This window comes from Falco punctatus (genome assembly GCF_963210335.1).
Source record: "Falco punctatus genome assembly, chromosome: 9".
Lineage (NCBI taxonomy): Eukaryota > Metazoa > Chordata > Aves > Falconiformes > Falconidae > Falco > Falco punctatus.
Genome location: NC_137589.1, coordinates 53508415 through 53530910, shown reverse-complemented (window position 1 = coordinate 53530910; position 22496 = coordinate 53508415). Strand labels below are relative to the sequence as shown.

General features: G+C 46.8%; 2 protein-coding genes across 37 annotated transcripts in view; one reads left to right on the top strand and one right to left on the bottom strand.

Moving 5' to 3' along the window:
* The window catches only part of DNM1 (dynamin 1), a 68721-nt gene extending 66156 nt beyond the window's left edge, over positions 1-2565 (top strand). For 9 of the 21 annotated variants that reach the window (XR_013930318.1, XM_080401073.1, XM_080401078.1 and 6 more), the window contains one exon: positions 559-2565. Coding sequence is in view for 11 of the 21 variants with exons in the window: in XM_080401073.1 (XP_080257199.1) it covers positions 559-631 (73 nt within the window). In the remaining 10 variants the exon portion in view is untranslated. The remainder of the gene's footprint in view (positions 1-558) is intronic. The other 12 variants (XR_013930316.1, XM_080401080.1, XM_080401079.1 and 9 more) reach the window with 6 other exon arrangements.
* A 1658-nt stretch (positions 2566-4223) lies between these two features.
* The window catches only part of GOLGA2 (golgin A2), a 46588-nt gene continuing 28315 nt past the window's right edge, over positions 4224-22496 (bottom strand). For 7 of the 16 annotated variants that reach the window (XM_080401051.1, XM_080401060.1, XM_080401063.1 and 4 more), the window contains 20 exons: positions 14732-14770; positions 14159-14221; positions 13823-13916; positions 13060-13166; positions 12453-12511; positions 12062-12203; positions 10907-10996; positions 10618-10725; positions 10432-10519; positions 9570-9916; positions 8646-8759; positions 8132-8356; positions 7773-7872; positions 7599-7687; positions 6853-7006; positions 6666-6733; positions 5987-6089; positions 5612-5718; positions 5265-5433; positions 4224-5158 (listed from right to left, as the gene is read on the bottom strand). In XM_080401051.1, coding sequence (XP_080257177.1) covers positions 4911-5158; positions 5265-5433; positions 5612-5718; positions 5987-6089; positions 6666-6733; positions 6853-7006; positions 7599-7687; positions 7773-7872; positions 8132-8356; positions 8646-8759; positions 9570-9916; positions 10432-10519; positions 10618-10725; positions 10907-10996; positions 12062-12203; positions 12453-12511; positions 13060-13166; positions 13823-13916; positions 14159-14221; positions 14732-14770 — 2514 coding nt within the window. In that variant the 3' untranslated portion in view covers positions 4224-4910. Of the gene's footprint in view, positions 5159-5264; positions 5434-5611; positions 5719-5986; positions 6090-6665; positions 6734-6852; positions 7007-7598; positions 7688-7772; positions 7873-8131; positions 8357-8645; positions 8760-9569; positions 9917-10431; positions 10520-10617; positions 10726-10906; positions 10997-12061; positions 12204-12452; positions 12512-13059; positions 13167-13822; positions 13917-14158; positions 14222-14731; positions 14771-16572; positions 16654-17136; positions 17197-17658; positions 17723-17861; positions 17936-18516; positions 18652-22068; positions 22150-22496 lie in introns of all 16 variants that reach the window. The other 9 variants (XM_080401054.1, XM_080401055.1, XM_080401056.1 and 6 more) reach the window with 9 other exon arrangements.

Below are 22496 nucleotides of genomic sequence, written 5' to 3'. Positions count from 1 at the left end.
CGTGGAAGCTGCATTTGCTGAGCACCAGAACTAGAGAACCAAAAGCAGCAAGCTTGCCCCTAATGTCAGAGATCAGTGTCATTGGAATAGGCAACCTCAGGCTTGCATTAGCCTCGAGGGCGGGGGAAGAAGGAAGGTGCTCCTCCAAACCATCCAAGAACCTCTGACAGCAGCGCGTCTCAGAGGACCCCATCCATGCTGTGTGACTGTCATGTGCTTGATACAGGAGCTCACTGTTGTCCGTGCTTCTCAACTCTCGTTCCAGAGCCAGTGCATTCACTGGCAATAAATCTCTGCACTTCCAAATTTCAGAGGGAACACAAAACTGGCTGTGCAGCAGATTGCTTTACTGGTGATCCACGCTGTGCAGGAAGGCCAGTGTGAGGCGTGAGTAAGCGTGTAAGTCTCCTTCGTGGAGTTGCAGGCTGGTAGTTTGTGCCTCATGTTTTATTTTCTCGCTGGCTCAGGCGAGGTGGAGAAGCACGTGTGATCGTGACTGCGATTGCTGTGCTAACCACAGTGTGTGTTCTCTTGTTTTTGTTTCCTGCTTTTTCACAGCAGAAGGGGCCCCGCCTCACCTACTCGACCTACCATAATCCGACCGGCTGAACCGTCCCTCTTAGATTTATAACTCGAGGCTGTAGACAGCTGGCGACGAATGCCGTGCTGGCGGCTTCCCCATTGCACCCTCCCTTCCACAGCCACAGTCACTCCTCTCATCCATCCCACACCTCTGCCTCCCACCACCCCCTCCTGGTGTGTCGTAAAACACTAGCCTAGTGATCGAGCTCTTCGTCTTCACTCGTGCGTCCTGTATTGCTTTGTGAGCGTAGAGTAGCCTTCATTCAGTGGCATGGATCCCTGAAGTACACAGGCTCCTTGGAGAGATCAGCCGCAGGGACATCCTTAAGTCCAAGCGGTGGCTGTCCGTCCAGTAATTCCATCCGCCTGGTCTAGCCTGGATAAGTGTCCTGCCCGCATCAGTTAGCTGTAGCACCTGGGACTGATCTGTAGCTATTTTCTTTTCTTGTAGCTAAGGCGACAAAAGTGTAACTTAGAAGAAAAATCCCGTCAAAACATGTGACACCGTTAGAAACAGATTCAATGTCCTGTGTATTAGTTTGACTCCTAAGGTGCAAAAATTCATGTTGGGAGCAGTGCAATCAACCTCTAAGTGAGGCAGGGAGATCAAGAAAGGGGGAGAACTCAGTGGATCGGTCTAGTCCTGCCAGAGCGAAGTCTGAGATAGCGCGCACAGCTCAGCGGGCAGGGAGCACACGGACCTGCTCATGCTCGGCTCCTAGAAGAGCTGGGGAGATCCTGCTGGTGACACACTGGCTCCTGCCAGCGGCTGTCTGGCATCACCGCTTTTGGCTGACTTGTCTGAACCCAGCAGGGAGAGGGGAATAGATGCGTGGCTCCCCCTTTGCAAATGGACAGCCACATTTTTTCTGGGAGTTGGCTGGGTAATCTTTTGAAAATTCTGCTTTGATAAGCACATCTCTCAGTGTTTTTTTGGGTACTGTGGTGACTTCTTCCGTAGCCTTTTTCTTCTTGCATGTATACAGTACGTGTTTGGGGAAACTTGTAACCATTGTTGATCACAACTCATCTTCTGAAGGTTTGGGGTTTACTTTTCATGCTGTATGTATTAAAAAAGACTTGAGAATTAAGAATATATCAACCCCGTACATCTCAGATGTCATGTCTCTACCAGAGCTAAATGAGCCACCCGTGTTGCAGGCTTTCAGCCAGGCCTGTTTCAGATTTAAGTTACCTTATTTCAGTGCTTAGTGCTCTTAATTGCTGTGGTGGATCCTCTGTTGTTCTGATGCCAGTTCCCTTCTGCATTGTAACTGTTGTTTTACTACTTTTCCTCCTCTTCCTTCCCTTCCCCTGTCCCTGTTTCTTTGTTTTCTTGTCTTTAAACTCCAGCCGGCCGGGTAAGGCCAGTCCCTCCCGCCCGGAGAGCCCCAAACCACCATTTGACATGTAGGCCTGCTCCCTCTGAGACTCTTTGCCTGCCTCTTAGCTGTTCTGTCCTGGAATGGTCTGACTCGAATCTCACATGGCTTGTTTTGTTTGTGTTTTGTGACATACACATATCAGATGTAATTGTAGTGAAACTGGGTTTGGTTTTGGGTTTTTTTTTCTTTTTCTTCCCAGATGCTTAAAGGAGTTAAGTATATTGTAGTAATGATAAACATATATTTACTGTTATAAATATCTATAAATATATATATATAAGATGAAAAATCTATATATGTCCAGGTGTTTAAAGCCATTTGTGCTTCCTTGTGGATTTTAGGAAATACACACACAACACATGCAAAAAGTTAACCAAATCCTGATGTTGAGTTTTTGAGCTGATTGTTAAAATTCTCTGCTGTGTGCAGTTGGGTTGTTGTATTACCCCAGACTTGTGGGTGAACTGTCTCAGTGCTGGTAGTAGCTGTGATGCAGTTTGTGATCTACCTGTCACTCTTGTTTATTGGATGAAATAAATGATCATTTCTGTATAACAAAGGTCTCCATGACTAGAATAAAACCATCGCTCTTTCTCTTGCTCTTTCTCTGTGTGATTTTCAAACTGTGTTTGCTTATAACTTAATCTTTTCATCCCATGTATTATGCAAGTGGGTGCTGTCGCAGATAGGGAAGGTGGACCAGACCTGCAGCAGAGCGAAACTGCTCGTCAGATGCAGAACCTGTCTCTGGGGTAAAGAAAAATGCATGGAGGTGCCTCAGTGACTGGACATACGGCAGGTGCGAGTTTTGCACACAACTGCTTGGTTCTTCAAAAGGTATTTTTGCCTGTGAGCTGTTTGCAGAGCGCAGCAGGCCCCTGTTAAGGGTAGGTTTTTTGTCAAGTGGTGTCTTTTGGGGCTGTAGCTGAAGTACAGCCCAACCACAGTCTAGTATGCTCGGCCAGCTCCTGCCTGGCCCTTGCTTTGGGCTGAGGTGGGATTTCTTCCCCCGGTATAAACCGGGTAAACCTCTGGATTCAGTCCGAGTAAAGGTGGGTCAGCAAAACACTCCTGAAGGGAACAGGGTGAAAAACGGGTCTGGGTGTGAAATGCTGCCCACAGGAACCATCTCGGGCTCATCGGCAGTCTGTCTACAGGAAAACATTCATGAAAGCTAAGTGAGAAGGGTATCCTGTGCCAGGGCAGGTTGTCTTAAAAAAAAAAATCTTCTTTTTTTCCTGACCAAATTTCAGTGTGATCTGTGTTGAAGAAATAAATGTAGTCCATGCCCACCTGAATGAGTTTATTTGGAAAGCGAATTTGTGACAGGATTGTCACCTCTGCAACAGACTGCAGACCACCTTCACTCCTCTCATCTCCTTTGCAGTACTACAGTAGAACATCCAATCAATATTTATTCCATTTACAGTAACACTGTGTATTAAATCACAGCCCTGCCCCCGTTAGCTATGATACATCTAGATTTACAAGTAGCCTGAGCAGGCATCAACACTGCAAAAGGCTTAGTCTTTCGTCAAGGAACACAGAGCATTTACACAGGTACGGTATGTACACAGACGCGTGCAGCCAGCAGCCTGTGGCGCTGGCTGTCACCCCACTGGTGGTGTGCTAATGATGCTGCTCGCACCATTCAAAAGCCAGCCCCGCTCTCTGCCAGCAGGTTTGCAGGCAAGCTCTCATTCTTTGAAAGCTTTTTTTAGTTTTATATGGAACCATCAAGTTGAACCATTAAAAAAAAAAGAAGCAACCTCCACAATCTGCTTCTGGCCTTGGAAGAGCTCTAATGCGCTGATGTGAAGCTTGAGCAGCTTGGAGGCAGATGAATGGTCTCTCTTGACAAACGCCTGAATTTGTACCACGCTCCTGTGCCTGCCTCTTCCGAGGCAGGTTCACAGGGAGGCAGCGTGTGCTGCTTCAGGCGCTTGCCCAGGCTGTGACCGTTGGGCCCCTCAACCCTCCTCTGCAGCCTTCCCTACAACTCCGCTGCTGGAACTGACCCTCCTCCCGCCAGGCAGCTCCTGCCTCAGAGGCAAGTTCAGCTGGCTCCCAGTGCTTGCCCCACTGGCACACCTGAGGGGCTTGGCTTTGCTGCTGCTTCAGGGGACTCTCCTCCACCAGGTTTTGTTTTCTCCTTAGAATTAGGGCTACAGCTCCCAGGCAGTGCCAGGCGATACCTCAACAACTGCCAACTTACACAGGAAGTGATAGAGAACAAGGAACCCTAGAATACAGGAATGCAAGACAAAGCATGTTTATTAAGTGGCTTCCTTTTATTTACTTCTCCCATTTTTTTAAATAAATAAAACCTTCAGACATATACCAGTGAAACACACCATCCTTCAAAGTGCAGTTACATTTCCCCCCCACCCCCAAGAATCACATAAAGCTTTGTCAAGTAACTAAAACAATTCAAAAGGCGACCCTCAGTCCCTTCCCTGCACACTGCAGAAGAATGTGGGAAGTTTAAGATGCAAAGTATGAAACAAAACAACTTGTTCAGAGTCCAAAGAGTCTGTTACCGGCGTAAGTTAGTTACTGCGGGAGCCCAGGAAGGAACTAGGCCAATCACAGTCATGGGTGATGCATCAGAACTGCTCAGTCACTGCGGTGAAGCTGGCTGCCAGCAGCAGAGCCTGCGACAAGGGGTCGAGTCATTTTGCCCAAAGAGATGGAATCCCCTTCCCCCCAGCGGGCCCCTGGCCCAGGTGAAGCACCAGCACCAGCGGCCTCCCAGCATTAGAGTCCGCTTGTACTCCAAGCACACCAAGCAATAGGAGCGAGGGAATTTGAGGGCTGATGCTCGAGTCCCAGCTGCAGCCCCTCTTTTCCGATGTCTTTAAGAATCTGTTCTAACCCAGGCCTGAGCAGGGTTAAGTCCTCTCAGGCTCATAGAAAATTGCTGCAACTAAGATTTAGCACCACTTAAACTACCATGATTTTGACCTCATCATTCTCATCAGCACGGTAGAAGAAGGGAATGCAGGGGTTTTCCAGCAGGGAGCCCAGCCTCTCCTGAGGGTTCTGGATTTCTCTGAGAAGCTGCATTATTTGCTTTGCTGTGGGGTCCTCTTGGCTTGACTGAGCAGCTTTACTGTCGATAGGAGAGAAACTGGATGGATGAACAGCAGCCTCAAGTTCTGCTTCATCTGATAAATTCACATCTCGTAACCCTGTAAGGAACAGAGACAAGGCAGGCAGGCAACTCTTCCCATCCGTGCACAACACTGAGCCCTCGGGTTATTGCATCTCACAGAACTTCTCCCGGCTGCAGCTTACCTTCTCCATCAGTAGCGTTCAGTTCCATGCGCCTCTCCCCTGCAAGTACACTGTCATGCTGGCTTGCCTGCAGCTCTGGGTTTTGGGCAGCTGTTACATACTTACTGTACCATTCATTTCTTTCCCTGACCAGACGCATCACTAAATCCTGCAGTTCCTGTAGTTTCATCTGCACCAAAGTAAAGGAAAGCCTATGAAACAGGCACACGCACGCTGTCCTGCCTCTGTCACGGGTTAGCAACTTCCAAGTTTAAGCTAGCTGAAGAACAACATGCGAAGGCTTGGACTGCACAAGTGCTCTCCAGGCCTGCCCTGCCTGGAGTAGTACTACAGAAGAGATGCCTTGCCTTCATCTCTTCCTTATCCTGTGCCAGTCTGCTGATATACTCTTCCTTCTCCTGGTGACGCTGTTTGAGGATAGCCCTTTGACTCTGGTATAATGCAATATACTCCCCTGGAACACAAGACCAGGAGTGTTAACAAGACTGGGGTATGAGCCTTACGGTGAGCACAGAACTACATGGCATGAGGATGCAGCAAATCCAACCCTCGGCTGGAGATCGAGCTGAGGGGCCTGGTTAAACCACGACACCTCGTCAGGCAGCATGAACTGCTTAGGAGGTGGGCGGCTCCAGCTCCAAAAGCTGTTTGGGACCTTTTGTTCCCCAAATATATCATGCACTGAGCAAGCTTTAGCTTGTGCTGGCGTGACCTAAACATACCAATGGTGTCTGTTTCGCCAGACAGCTGTATGCAGCGGTGTTCTAACTCCTCTAGCCGTTCCTTCAGGTCAGCTTTCTCTTGCATCAGGTCTGTGAATCGGGACTGAACACAAAAATTGGAATCAATCACCTGCACCATTCACATACAAAAAACACCCTCCATTCACATTGGTCTGAACAGAGGGAACAATGCCTGCTGCCTTTACAACTTGTCTCCAATCTGATGCTAAAACAGAACAGAGAGCAGAGAGCTAGCAAAGGTGTACAAAAGCAGCTCTGCATTTGGGGAAGCAGAAGGGCTGATGAAACAAAGTGCCTTTTAACCATCTCATTGCTGGGACAGCTGAGTATGACCAGAGCTGCGCTCCAAGACTGCAGACCACCTGCTTCCTTGCAGCAGGGTGCAGACATTTGGTCTGGTTTTCTTTAGAAGACCACCACAGGTCAGCGTTAGGCCCTTACACTCACAGTCTTTGGGGGCAGGGGATGGGAGGGGAGTTACTGCTGCAAGCTTTCCTGTGCCGAGACCAGCAGTGACAAGCTTTTTAGGAAGTAGCCTGTTATTATGGAACACCTTATTCCCTTACAGTTTGTCTGTGTGTGCTGTCAGCCTGGCAGCAGATCCAAACCTAGCTGAGCAGCATAGCGTGGCTGAAAGCAGATGAGATCTTTTGCTTACCTGTAGCTTCTCCATGGCAGTTTTCAAAGCCTCGTGAACCTCCACCGGAACAGTATCCACAGTGGGACCTGGAAGGGACATGTGATGTGCTCATAAAACCTGCAGGTCACTTTCAAGAGAGGCCAGGGCCAGCAGGTGAGCTGTGCCTTCATATTCACACTGTCCCCAAACAGCACAACATTTTTACCTTCACCCAGCATCATGTTATGTTGCTGCTCCTGCCTGAGAGCTGCTATTTGCTGCAGGAGGCTACTGCACTGCTCTTTCTGAGCAGCCAGCTGCTGCCTAGTATCTTCTCGTTCCTTTTCCATTTGGGATGTGGCAGATGTCAAGAAAGCAACCTAAGAAGAATTCCAGAGTATGTACGTTAGTGCTCCTCCTGCACAAAGCATGCTCAACTGTGCATCTCAGGACAGAGTAACATTTACACCACTTTATTTATGGATACGAAACTGAAGTGCTAAGTGACTGCCCTGGAACCAAGCCAGGCAGCAACTGCTGCATCTTTTCTCATGCCCAAGGAGTACAAATACACAGGTTAAATACTAGCTCCTGTGGTATCTGTTTGGTCACAGTGTCTTCCAAGTGTGACTGTACTTACAGAAAAATCTAGTAGATATTCAACAACATTTCCAAATTGCCTTCCAAACTGAAGAGAACATCATCATCGAGCTACTCTACCAGCTGAGTTGTCTTCACAATTAAAGCCACTGCCAGGCTTCCAGCCTATCTTGCAAGGATGTTGCAGAAGTCTCTCAGTTTTTTGCTGCTATGTACAGGGAACTGTTAGACTGTGCCTCAGGTGGGAGGGATCACAGCAGATAAACAGCCTACTCCACACACTCAGTGCACCCTCTGGAATTTAACCTGCCTCCTTTTCTAGACATTTCTTTAGAACTAAAACCAAAGGCTTTTCTACTCGTTAAGACTCACCATTTCTTCATGGCTTTCAAACTTCTCTGGGATCACAAATGAAGATTTTGGGATTTCTTTGGTCATTGCTTCGCTTTCAACTCCGTCTCCTGTAAAAGGAGGCAAGTGAACAAGGAGGTAATAGCCCAGAGCCTGGCTCTACCTCCTCCCTGGAGACCAGCTGCAGCTACTCACCCTCTAGTCGGTGAAAACTCCTGTCATCCAGGTCTGCTTCTAACTGACTGATCTGGGCCTGCAGCTCTTTGTTTTCCTTAGCTACAGCTTCCAGACTTTCCTGCAAGAAAGCAGCAGAAAATCCCTGGAACTCGCACATGTAGTTCATCCGCAGGCCGTAGCCACACACACTTACACAAATCAGTGCTTCTGCTCTAGACAAGTATCATCCACCTGCATTGTACGGGGTGTAATCACAGAACAGCCCAGGCTGGAAGGGACTGTGAAAGATCATCTGGTCCAGCCTTTCGCTTAATTAATACCTAATCTAGTGAAGGACTTTTCCTCTTGTCTTTTCACTTGCCCCTTTTTGCTGTTACCTTGGTCTGCTGCAGCTCTTTCAGGTGCATTTCCACTGTCACCTTCCCCTGAACCTCCTCATGCTGCAGCCGATCCATAAGCTGTGTCTGAAGCAAGTACTGTTTGTGCAGTTCCTCCTTCTCGGCAGCCAGCTGCTGGTACGCCACAGTGTACTGCTGTAAGTGGCTGTAGTACTGGTCCCGCTGCTCCTGCAGACCCTGAGCCTCCTGGCTTTTCAGTTCCAGCTAATGTAACAAAATCGGACCATCGCATCAAACCATTTCTGCCAGAAAGGCTGATCCATGTGACATGATCCAAAATGTCAACATTGCCCAAGAGCCACCAGCTAGGCAGGCAGCCACCATCTGCCCCCACATGCTGGTCCCCCACATCAGACAGCAGACGGTAGGGGAAGGCTCCCAGCTTGGTCATTACAGTATCAATTTCCATCCTTCCATCAAAGTGTGGAAAGTTGCCAGCAGTTTGCATAAACTGCTACGCACCTGCCCTGCCATTCCACCAGCCATTGCTTACCATCTCCTTGAGGTCTCCCAGGTTCTCCTGCAGCTGCCCAAGCTTCTTGGCCAGCTCTTTCTTTACGTGTTGCTCTGACTGTAGGGCACTTGTAACCTCCATGTTTTCATTTGTCTGCAAAAGAAATGCCACTGTATAAGGAAACTGCCCCAACCACCATAAACACAGATTCTCAATGAACTGTGTTCATTCCTGATACAGCAGGGTGCCATCCCTTGTGTTATTCTGGGGTGTAACTAAGGGCCATAAATTGACCGTTCAGGGCAGTCAGTTAACTTACAGAAAGGTTCAGAAGATGGCAGAAAAGCAAGGAAAGAGCCAGGGGAATCAGTGCTGGGACAGTGCCAGGAAGGCGCCTGGCACATCATACAGCCTGCCAGCTCCAAAGCAGATGGGTGGTATGAATATCCCAAAGAGCGCCATAGACATTCAAAACCAAGAAGAGTTCAGAAAGGGCTAAAGAACAGCAGCTAGACCATGTGTCGGTTTGCAGGGTCTCAAATGGGAAGCGTTACATTGAAAGAGGCAAGCAAGAGTACGGATTCAGCTCCAGGATGGACCAGAATGACAGCAGCAGGAGAGAAAACTACCGAGAACTTACTCCTTCAAGGGCAAATACAGGGGAACAGAAAACGGGCGTCGTCAAGGGTAGGAGGAATACTCTGAAAGAAACAGCCTGCCTGCCAGGGGATGAGAGGGAAAAGGAAACTGCTCTGGACACAGTTTATCCACCCGAGCCACCTGAGGGAGCATGGCATTGCAGGGAACCTCCTGGCAGGGCAGTATATATCACAGAAGATGGGGCATCCATAGCCTCAGAGGACAAGAGATGGATAACAGTTCTGCAGGCTTTTTACACCTGTGCTACAAAAGGATTGCACCACTTAGGGAAGCAGTAGGAAAAGATGCGTGAAAGAGACATACCAGTTTGACAAAGCCATTCTGCAGCTCAGCCAGCTGTTCCTTCAGCTCTCGATTCTGGCTCAGTGCCCTACTGATTGTGGCCTTGTCACTCTGCATGTCCTCTAGGATCTGCTGTCTGTCCACAGACTCCTCGTTGAAGCGCTGCACCGCCTTCTCAAGCTCCAGCAGCCGCTCCTCCTGCTCCTGGTTGAGGTGGCTCAGCTGCTCATTGTCCCGGACCTGGGCCTGGTACTGCCAATGCAGTTCCTCCCTCTCTTGCTGCAGCCGCTGGATCTCTTCCTGCAGACTCAGCTCAGCTGCTGTGGGCCCTGCCAGTGAGGAAGGCTCAATATCCATGGGCTTAACTGCTGAGGAAATGGAATCCAAAGCAGCTCAGTCAAAGGGCTCAATCCCTGCGTAGTACACATCACTATTACATATACAGAGCATAGCCCAAGCTACCTTCTGGGTCACAGAGCCCTGTATCACCAGCTGCAGAATCCAATCCTTGCCTCAGGGCACTGAGAGGAACTACAGAGCAAAACCACCCCACAACCAAGCACAGCACTCTGCCATGTGCTGCTATCTCCCTCACAGCCCTGGCGAGGGTATCCTGCCTTCCCAGACTCCTGGGCCAGAGAGGCTAACAGTACACTCGGGCAGATACTAAAGACGTAAATAGTCTGCTTGTTAATTAGTTGAAGCAGTTCACTTGCTGTTTCCCAGGATGAAAGATTTCTTCGGTTCACCAGGCTTTGAGCTGCCTTCACAGCTTCAGAGCACCAGACCCACCTGCACCTCGTGTATGCAAGTTCCTGCACAGCAAAGACAGAGTGAACCACCTGGTACTCAGCAAAGTGAAGCCCCACTTTGGAAGCCCTACCTGATTTGCTCAATAGCTCTGTAACATTAGCTTCTAGCTCCCGAATTTGGGCCATATGCTCCTCCTTCTCATCTGCCATTGCATGGACCTGCAAGGCCACACAATAAAAGTTAAAACAACGTTCATGGTGCATTCACTTCTGCCTGTGTTTGTCTAAAGCAGCTGTGATGCTGCCCCTGGTGTTACCTGTTCAGAGAGCTGCTGCACCTGCTGCTGCCAAATGCTCTGCTCCTCCTTCAGTTTCTCTACATACTGATCTCTTTCTGCCTGGAGCTGGTGAACTGACTCCGAGAGCTGTTCACAACAAAATAAAACACAAAGAAAATCACATTGGCTAAATAAATTTGGCAGTGACTGCTTCAGGGATAAAGCCTGAAGAAACCAGTGTCAACGCAAAGCTCAGGCTGCATTCTTCTGCCACACAAGTTTCTCTACAGACATGAGGATGTGGATGTCATTTCGTAGAACCCCTTACCTGAGCAACCTGGGTTTCCAGGCCTGCCTTCTCCTCCAGTGCCACCTGTAACTGCTGCTTTGCATCCAGACTCCCTGCCTGATTAGAGAACTGCCAAGAAAAACCAAAAAGTTATGGCAAAATGTTAACATGCCACTTCTGCATAGCCTTTCCCCTGATAGTAACCTGCCAATGATCCATGTTGCAACCTTGAAGTGCTCCAACACACAGTGATGTTCAATGAAAAAAAAGAAGAAAAAAAACAGGAGGGGGAGAAGGAGATTAAAATCAAAAAGCTTAGATTTTAGCCCTGTAAAACAGGCTGAACTAGACAGCTCCTCCCTACCAATTTTATATTCACTATTTGTTTGATTAAAACCTATTCTCTTAATTTAAAAATCTGGCTCAGAAACTTTGTGCACTTCCAGAGTCTGTATTATACAGCCAGATCAGATGGTATACAAGCTTGAGATTTTAAAAGTTGTCAAACACGTCAGGAATTTAAAGCCAATGTCTGGAGCATGTCAGTTGGCACACAGTACTTTTCCCAGAACAGTAGCAGCTGCCTTTATTTCAAGGGTAACTTAAGCCACTGTCTGGGGAGGAAGAAAAAAACAAACAAACCCAAAAATAAACAAAAGAGCAGTTTCTTCCCTCACAGGCTCAGGTTCACACCAGCTTGCTCTCTGAACTGCTAACAGCTGGCTTCCTGAATTCCCTTCCTAACTGGCTGCTTCTCTTAACTTTCCCCAGCTGACCTTCTAGTTACCATTGTCCAATTCACCTTCTGCAAGGGTGGGTACAAACACCACCCCTATTCAACTGGCTTCTCAGTGAGACCACGTGACAGCTGCGTAACCAAAATGCCAAACAGATACAAAGCAGGAAAAGTCATCGTATTTTCACGCCCTGTATGTTCAGTCAGCCTCTCATATTGTAGAACATTCTTTTCGCAGACCAGCGTCACAACAGCTTTCAGTCTACTGCTCCAGCTCCTTCAAACAGACCTTCTGTTCCTCAGAGGCCTCACTGAAGGCCTTTGACCAAGAGGATGCCTCGATGAGGTTTTGGGCCTTCCTTTCAGAACAAGAGTTAAGCCTTGCCCCCACTCTCAGAAGCAAAGTCTTACAACGGTCAGTGCGATCTACCCTCACAGCCTGGAAGCAGTATGGTCACCTGTTGGATCATCAGTTCAGCCATTTCCAGTTTCTTACGCAAATCCTCCATATCCAACTCCTTGGCTGAGATCTTGGAAACCAGGCAGCGAACCTTCTCTGACAGCTCCGAATTCTGCTGCTTTATTTCCTCACTACTTTTGCTGAAACAAACCAAAATTAAAGCAGCATCACTGTATGTACTGTGGGTCTGGTCAAGTACATGTCATACATTTACAATCCAGCTATTTGTAACAGTTAGAATCACAGAAACATCACAGCCAGTCACTTTTTTTAAGTTGAATATCCAACCTCCCAAGTCACCACCTGTGGTGCATGCCCCTTGTGATGTTTTGTGGCTCTACCGCGAAGAGCAGCGGTACTCTGCAGTAACAAGCAGTAAATGGACTTACCTCTGTTTGTACAGCTCCTGTTTCAGGTCTTCTCGCTCCTTCATTAACTCTTCATTACGCTGGAGAAAAAAAAGAAATTACTGATTCAGCTGCAGACTTCAGCAAAATACTTCACCTTTAGCAGATCAGCTGAAGTGGAAAGCATCAGAACTTTGGCAAAATCCTTCAGGACAGGTTTGCTTAGAACCTCCTGTATTTGCCAGGAATAAATCTGCTCAGCCTTTTCAAACGCGATGCTACTAACTGGACGTGAGGTCACTTCTGCAGACTTCTGGATTAATATCAATACTGAAGTATCTGCTTGATGGAGACCCTCCTGAGACAAGGTCTCGGTGGCGCTCCTGTTGTGTGGAGCTGGCAAGACTAATGAAGTTGCGTGCCGGATCTGAAGACAGCAACTGGACCATATGATTAGTGGTCACAGAAACCTGAATGACGTTTGCCTTGACCATGGAGAATACAGGGCTTTACAAGGTTAATTAACAATTAACAATGTTACTTTCTGCCTCTTCTCCGAGCAGGGACTACAGACTTTGCATTAGTGGACTGACAAGCAAATAGCCAAAGGCAGAGCTGCTGGTGAAGCATAAGCAGAGGTGACTCTTACCTTCTCTGCCTGTTTTTGCTGCAGAGAGACGGAGGCCAAAGTACGTTCCAGCTCCAATACCCTCTGGCGAGATGAACGTAAACGAGCAGCAAAGCTCTCGGCTTCTCCTGAACAAGTCAGAACAGAGTGAGTTGAGGCTGGACCACAAAGAGCTTTTTGGAACTGGCTGAACAGCACTTTCTACTTTGTCAACAAGCTCTTAAGGCAGCACAGAGCTTTGTAAGTCAGTAGACCTGGTTCCACCCCTGGCTCTACAGGTGGTTCACTAGCAGCTCTGGGCAGTAAAGCTCTCTGTAACTACCATCCTCACTTTGAGGGAGATGATGAAACTGCCGCTGCAGAATAGGCAATACGTTGGTTGGGATCTTTCTTTCTAATAGAAGAAGTTGCTCAAACTTGGTGCAGAATGAAGGGCTCGGTAAAACCTACCTTTACGCGATAGCTGTGTGGGAGTGAGGGTGGAGAAAAGGGAACTACGTTTTAAAAGGATCAGAAGAAAGTCAGAAAGGAATAGCCTGGGGTAGTCACCGGGGCTGAACAGGGCTGACAAGGCTTTAGCGATGCACAAAAGAACCTCAACTGCCATGGGATCAACATGCCCCCACTTGGGGGCAGCTCTGGCGACAGAGGCAGCGATGGTGCCAAGTACTGCCCACCGAGGAGTCGGCGAGTGCTGTGAGCTGGCTGCCAGCAACTGTCACGCCTCTGACTTGAAATTCACACTTTGACCAACAGCTTGAGTGGAGTGCTCACAGTCAATTACCTGATTTCTGCCGTGCAGCTTGCTGAGTATGTGCAAGTGCCGCCTGCAACTCAGACTTCTCAGAAACTAGAATTCCAATAGTCTGGATATGAACCTTTGGGAAAGGAAAATCGGCTCAGCACAAAACTTCTTTGCTTGTAATTGCAACATCACTGTTGCCACAAAAGGCTAACTCAGTAAAGGTAAAGAGCTCGTGCAGTTAAGTACAGTCTGGCTGACTCCCGGTTTTCCTGAAGGAACGCGCTCGTGGCTTCCCGAGTAAAGACTACGAATGGTCAGTAATCCAGAGAACAGCAGAAGGCAGGCAGTATTACTGTAATGGAGGCTCTGCCTCACCTGTAGCTGTTCCCTCAGCGCTGCTTGCTCTTTAGAAAATTTCTTTTCCAGCTCCTTCTTTTCCTGTATAAACAAAGGATGCCTATTTAGCAAAAAAATGTAGATAGGTAACCCTTGTTTTGTGTCAAACTAAAAAAGCAGTGATACATTGGTAGTACTTCCAGCATCGAAACGACAGCAGTATTTTTAAAGACATACTTCAGCCTTGCCTTATTTGAACGACTTCATTATTCATCCATCCTACAATGGCAGTAACAGCACAGCACAATCACTGCTAGCATAAATACCGTAGTGTTTGGATGCAAGCTACTGGCAAGGACTTGTATTCTCCTGCCTCCACCACACTTCTCTAATACAGGAGTATTTAAACATTCGCTTTTGTCAAAATAAGAACGCTATCTGCCAGGCGGGCCTAACGCATGAAGTCAAAATATTCAACCCTACGCTGCAAATGAAACTGAATCTAACACAAGACAAGACCACACATGCCTGTGCCACAGCCCACTACACTCTCTACTGCGCCAAGAAAGAGATACTATTTTTCTGCCTGTCCAAAAACAGGACACACTTTACCTTCTCCAGCTGATCCACTGCCTCCTGGTTCTGCTGTTTCTGTGGAAGAAAATTGATGCACCAGTATCAAGAGAAAAGATTCTCATACATCTGAAACACATCTTCACTTCAACAAAGTAGGATACATGCCCAATTCATGCAAACAGAATTTCCACTGTCCTTTCTGTAGAGGACTAGGAAGTTCATCTTAGCTATTAAAAATAAGAGATCTGGAGCTGCCTTCACTAACGTGCTTTATATGCCAGGCATGTTTTTCATCGCTCAGTGGATTACCACAATTGTTCTCCAATACCACTACTGAAACCCCTCCATGTCTACATCTGAGCATCTACCACCTTCGGTTAAACTCGCATCCCCACATCTGTGCAATTGATCACAGTAATCCTGGTGTATTGGGATGATTGCCAGAAGTGCTGGGTTTTTTTTAAAAAACACCACCAATAAACAAAAAAAGAAAACCAAAAACCCCAGAAAAAAACGTAGTCTTTTCCTTTAACTGAGACCTCAGACCTTTATTCCACTGAAGAACTGGCCTTAAGTCACGCAGAGCCGCACTTGTGTTGGCACACTTCTGCAGAAGGCGGTATGAGAGAGCTGAAGCCAGATACAAAGAAAAGGGGTAATTCTGTCCTGGCCAGTTTCCATCTTACCGGTGAAGTATTTGGAGATTTGTTGTCCGTAGGTAATGCACCTTTAGATATGAAGTGAAGGAGACAAAGGTGGCCGCTGCCTACCCAGGCTGCCACACAACTGTGCTGCTGTGTTTGCTATTTGCTTCTTGTCTCCCTGACAGCTTCTTCACAGATGCCTCGTAACTAACTACATAAGCAGGAGGACTTTTTTGCCTTCCCAAAGAACAAGCATTGTCCAAGCTCTCTTTCTTTACTACTACTACTGCTTCAATGCATTCTGAAAGATGACTACAGATGGAAGAGTGATGAGTGAGAGGTTTTGATTCTAGCAATGCCCATGCACAACATAACCAGCAAAAGCAAAGGCAAGACCACAAATGCAGCAAAGGCCCTACAGAGTTGCAGGCAAGCATAAAAGCAGGCACACAAGGAGAATCCTGGGTGGGCAATGCACTATGCCAAGTTCCTCTGCAGCCCAGCTAAAACACAAAAAGAAACAGAATGGAACAAAAATAACCCAAACCCCAAAACAAAACAACAAGGGGGGGGTCACGGGGTACACCGGGAAACGCTGAACTTTGCAAAAAGTGTACTTTTACAGAGGAACACAATGGGGAAAAGCATTTCACACAAGAAAGGCTCTTTTCAGACTGAAACAAGTCCACTTGGCTGCATTTCTTGCAGCGATAAAGCTGAAGGCTCAAAAGCAGCAGCAGGAATCCACGCAGGCCACAGGACAAAGCAGTTCACTCATCGTGCCAAGAGAAGCTGAGGAAATGATCAGAAACCAGCCCCAGACTCTCTCAGACCTACTGCTCCCACTCTGCAGATATAGTTAGATCAGCACCATCACACTGCTGCCAGCACCAGAATTCTGTATTTCAAGGATTCCGACCAGGCGCAGAAATAGCTGTTTTATCAGGATGCTTATCATCCAGGGAAAGCCTGATGAGATCAACAGAGCACACTTAAATGGAAACAACAAAACTCTGTTTCTTGTTCCTCAGTTGAGCCAATACATTCACCAGCAGCCTTAGACTTTGAGCCCCTTAACAGGTTTTCCGTGCAGCTCATTTTGTTCCCTACAGAGTGCTGTGTAAGCAGCCTTCCTTGTGGCACTATGAGAGAACCCATAACTTTGCAGACACGCAAAGAGCTTGGAGGAGCAGCAAGCACCATGTCAGACTGGTTGGTTGGATTGTTTCTTACCAGTTCCTCTATCTTTGTAACGAGCTGTTTGTTAGTTAGATTGCTGGAATCCAGGGCTACTGCCAGCTCCTGGTAACGTGTCTGATGGGCACATGCAGACAGGAGAAAAAGGAAGGAGCAGAAGAGGAGGAGGGGAGGAAAAAAGCAGTAATTAAAAAGGACAGAAAAATAAATCCTATCAAACTGTGATAATCAGATTCTCCAAACAAAAGAAAAATCTACCGTTTCAACAAAAGCAGCTGAGACATCAACATATTTTATCCATTCTGCCAAGGCTTCATTTTGATGTAACAGTGACTCAGAAATAAGAACGGCAGTTGCACGGAAGCCAGATTATCCCCAGTCCCCAAACCGGAAACACCTCCGATACCTGCCTCCCAGTGTTGATCACAACTACCCAATGATAGCACAAGACAACACTAGACAGCAATGAACGTGAACTGTGCATTCAATTAGGTCTCGCTAGCACTGCTGAAAGCAGAGTCCCAGTCAGTTACCAACAGTTGCAAATAAGAAAGGGGGGTGGGGGGGGTGAGTTGTAGAGATAGACTGAGAACAACTTACTTCCATTTCCTTAATATTTGTGGAAGAAACAGCACTTTCTCCATTCACATATGATGTAGACTACAAGCAAAGCAGTCAAGTCAGCCAGTTTTATTCCCCAAGGCAACAAGTCACTACTACGTAAGAAGTGACTACTCTAATAATACTCCTTATAGCACCTTTCACTCCAAATTACCACACACACAAAACATACTTTTCTGGGTAAGGACAGATGCAGACTCCCTCTGCAACAAGCTAATGTGAACGATGCAGGTTGATTTCCGATTCTTTTCCACTAAATCAAGAATACATCTTTCCATGAATACATGCTGTTCATTCATCCCACTCAGCTTTTCTGCCTACTGCTGAAAGTTCACGTTCTAAACCAGGATTTTTTTGCTTCTCAATGCTTAAATATCATATTGTTTAGGATGACTGCAGACACCTCTGAGATTGAAGAGTGTTTTCTTGAGCTGACTGCTTAAACTCCACATCAAATATCAAGAGGATTAATAGGACAAATGGATCAAAACGAGGCCGTACCTGAGAAACCAGGCCATTGAGTTGTTCAGACAACTGGCGGAGACTTTCTGTTGATGATAAAGACCTGGGAACAAAAGAAGACCTTCTGATGACAATTTCTCCCAGAGAACTGCCCAAATCAGAACAGCACTGGGGAGGTATAAAGCCTTGATTTGCTGGGATCCTGTTGCAAAGCTGTTTGATAAACACACACAGACACTCACCTGTTCTCATCCAAAGCATTTTTATGATCCTCAGCTTCATGGATCTGTGGATTGAAACACAAAAACTTACAAGCCTGTAAAAGAAGATGGGAGTCGCATTGGTGAATGTTGTCACTAAGACTTGATTACATCTGGGCTCAGATTCCACAGTAGCAGTAATTACTGCTTCCCAGAGAAACATGAGCTTAAAACCACCACCTCAGTCCTGGCTTACACATAATTTCTGAGTGCTGTGAGCCCAGGTTTCCTGGAATGGAGAAACACTAAACGGTACAGGCTTTATGTGTGCTGTTACTATTTACCAGCATAATCAACACTTCGCTTTGCTGGAAAAAAACTGAATTGAATCTTTAAGTACCAAAAGGAAACACAGATTGATCTAACTGGAGACCTGTCTTATTAAGGGTACTTCCTGCTAAAAGGAGAGAAAGGGAAAGAAAACAGCTCTGGAAAATGCAGGGGCATGTGCATGCTAGTGCTCTCTCTGCTCTCACAGAACATGACTAGATGGAGAGTGGAGAATGTAGTGTTTTTAACTGGAGAAAATCTGAACTAGTCGTCTCATATTTATGAAGATCATCTTTCTCAAAAAAAACATGGTATCACGAACCAATATTCAATGATTCAATAACAATAGTCATGATAATTCACAAACCTGTGTCAGCTGCACGCTCCCAGGAGCAGACAGAACAGAACGACAATTAGGTAGACTGTCGCTGTTCGATAGCACAGGGACATTGGGAGCAAGCTGTTCAGCGATACGAGTGGCAACATCACTGTCAAAGTATGCCTGTCACAAAACACATCGCAGGAATTACAGCCTTCATGCAAAATGAACAAACGCACGTCAAGACGTCACCTTGTGATCTGCCTGTGAAAACTAGACAGATGTAAACAATAAATTGTGTAGAAACATGTGGAAGGGAACCTGTGTTCTCCTCAGAGCAAACAGGTGACTGTGTGAACCCACAAACAAACACTGTCCCAGACCTGTGCCCTCTCAGAGCCAGTCTGAAGAACCAGCATCACATCATCAAACTCGCTTCTTTAACATGGGGCAGTAACGTCACCCAACACTTCAAGTTCACACTCTAGATTAATGGTAAAGGACGCACCAAGAAGCGAGCGAGGGCAAAGCCAGATGGTGGCCACTCTGCTCTGAAAAGCGCTACCTTCAGGACGTATCTGGGGAAAACAGAGATCGCTGGATGCAGATTAAGGTAGAAAAGAACAGGTCAGTGACTACCTGAAAACTGGTAGGTTTTTGAGTCAAACTCAAACGCTCCCTGTAAAACTTGGCGAAATGTGCGGCACGCTATGAACCACAAGTTTAGAAGGAGGACATTTACCAACAGGCCAAACTCAGCGTGGCTGGGAGCAGGTGCCAGTGGCCCTCATGGAGCTATGAATCCCATGACTAGAAGAAACTAAACAGAAAAGGGCCAAAAACCTGTTTCTGGACAGCAATGCAAGTTCTCATCCGGCCTTCGTGGGAGGATGAACAGCATCTGACGACACCTCTACCCACAGTGAACCCGACAACTTCATTTATCTTGTACAGCATCAGAGAGCCATGAAGACCCAGAGCAGTGCTCTAGCGTTTCATGGCAATTTATTTCATCATCCAGCTCTGCTAAGCCATAATTTAAAACCACTACAAAACAAACGAGATAATCGTTTTCAACATTCAACCCCACCAATGTATCACAGCTCTTTGCAATGCCACCTGCAAGGGTTCCCTCCTACTTCAGTCACTTCCTTCTTGGCACTTCACAGGGAACCAGAAATCTCTCTCATGGCATTCCCCGTCTACCTGCTCAGCACTTTTCTCGTGAATCAAGCAGCAAGAATACAGTAATGGTGAAGACATTTAAGGAAAGCAATAAAGTGGAAGACTGCAGAGGGAAACAAACAGAATTTTCTCCGTTTCTTTTTCGCAGGACAGATACTTGTGCTCTCAAGGAAAAACATATGTTAGGTGCTTCTAGGAAGGCCAGGAATTCCCTTACTTCTTCCAGCTACAGGTCACCTCACCCTTATTGGTTCAAACACTCCTCAATATGAAACATCAGATGGACAAGAGGAATACCTTCACCAGTACATGTCAAAAATGTTTCCTTCATTTCTTCTGGTCCAGACATTCTGTTTGCTTAACGCTTCAAGATGCAAAAAACAGTAATGTGCCTTAACCACAAGACCTTCCTTCTTCCTCCACCATCAGTTTTGAAATAAATTAAAAAAAAAACCCAACAACTCAATAAACTATTTGAACAGCTGGATTTGTTGGAAACAGAGAATTAGGAACAAGACACTTCTCGGGAAATTACGCATCGTGCAGTTCTAATAACATAGCAAAAAAAGTAATTCTGCTCAGCTTGGCACGCCATGCTTGATCCATTTGCTTTCGCACACGGAGTCCCCTTTTGCTGGGCTTTCTGTGTTTCACAGCCAAGAAAGCTGAAGTGGCTGAGATGGGAAGGGTCTGCCTCGCATTAAGACACCAATGGCAGCAGAAGCTCGTGCCAACAATCAGCTTTTCTGCCCTATTAGCGTCAAGTGAACTTCTGAACAGCATTTTCCTGACACAGGATTTGTACAAGACGGCAACTGGAAAAAGAAATCTTTCATGCCATATTGCAATTCACGATCAGTTTTCAAATTATTTCTGAAACCCCAGACACAACGGTCCACATAACAGCCAATCAGATCAAAATGTATCTCTCTGTGCTGAGAAAACGAGAGCGGGGAAAAACCTGGGAAAACAAGAAGGAACATAATTCTCCTTTTTCAGAACAGGACTAAAAGTGCAGACCCAGGTAGGCCTTCACCGCAAGACCAAATGCCAGCTCAGCAACAGCACTGGACCACCCATCTTCATCTCATCCTCCGGTGTGAAACCAGCCTCTTTCTCTGAGGTCTAACTCAAACTGAGCTTACGAGCATTCACTGAAAATAATCCCCGTGACACGAACAAAACTCCAGTCAAAATACATGCTTTCTGATGCTAGGCAGGCACATCCAGCACCCTCAGAGCTAACAGTATGTCACGTCACTCAGGTTCTACCGGTACGCAACCTACACATACAAGCTCCAGCTGGAGGGACTTCCAGCTTTTCACTCTGTCTGCTGGACAGAACGGCTGCTGTATTATCCCACAAAAAAAGGAGAAAAGGAATACAAAGGCAAACCAGAGTGAACTCCATTCCGTCTTGCAGGTTTCACTGCATCTAACTGGTACCCCTGGTGATTACTATAGTTACGCTTATTGATAAAAGACGCACGGATATGTAGTAAATAGGAGCTACTTTACGACAACTGAACTGAAACAATGGTAGGAAAATAAGCTACCAAAATGATGCAAGTGGAATGAAAATCAGAGCTTTGCTACAGCAACAGTGGAAGACAATTCTGGGCTACCAAATGTGACTTCCCTGAGCTTCTATCACAATTTGATCAAGCCTTACATTTAAATAAACTGCCTGAAAAGAATTTTTTTAAAAAGGCTGGGGTTTTATGTTTGTGCCTGAACACGTTTCTATTGCTTATTGGCATAGTTCCTGCCCTTTCCTCTTCAGAAGCCTGGCAACATGAAGACGCTAAAGCCTGTAAACGCTTGACTCAAAGGATCTGACTTCCTGCCTAAACCTATTCAAACCCAGTACTGGAACTTGCCAGACTGTACATCCCCTGCGCAAGTTTCATCACCTGCTGTAACGTGGCTTGGCAGGAATAACTAGACAGCTTACTCAGGGCAGCTGCTTGCCTGGAGATCAGCAGAGTCATACCCTTCCGAAACAAGGCCCTAGGAAATACAGCAACGACACGCACAGCGGGAGAAATACAGACTAAGAAAACACTACCTCTCCCTACCGCAGTTGTCCTCAGCAGTTCAGGTAGTTTATTGCCTCACCCCACATTCCTCCTTGTCCTCAAAGCTCAGCTGTCTCAAGGAAGAGGTTTTGACAAGGTTCACTTTTTCACACGTTAAGTTTGACACAAACCAGAAGGGCGCAAGCACTTTACGAGCAATGGAAACGCATGCTAACAACTAGCTCCATGTTAATAAAAACAGCAACAGAACTCAAGCAACTGACAGTGGGTATGTCAGGACAAGGCTCCACCCAAGAAATTGAGGTCAGTGTAAACAGAACCTGAAGCATGCAGTAGGGAGAGCGAGTCACTGCGAGGGACACGAGCACTGCCTCACCTTCCTCTTGTCCAATGAGGGTATGGCTACCCCATTGGAGCGGTTCAGGTCTGACACCAGCACCTTCAGAATGTTCTGAATCTGAAGGAGGTGAAAGAAAAGGGGAAACGGCTCAGAAAAGGACAGAGAGAAAGTGTCAATCGAAGGGAGCCAAAGAAACCAGCTGGGCAGGAGCACGCACCTCAAAGCAGCAGCTCTGGGCACACCCAGGGCTGCGTGACAGCACTGCATGATCCCAGAAGGCTTTGGCACGTACCCTGAACTCTAGTGTGCACCTTCCAGTAGCGGTAGCTGCTAACTATTGTGGCACGCTTCGCGTGCTGGCGATACAGGCAGCTGCGCCAGTCATCTATTCCACCCGCATAACCATTTCCCGGCTCTAGTCACGTTGTTCAGAAAACCAGAGAACAAGGAGGTAGCAAATGATC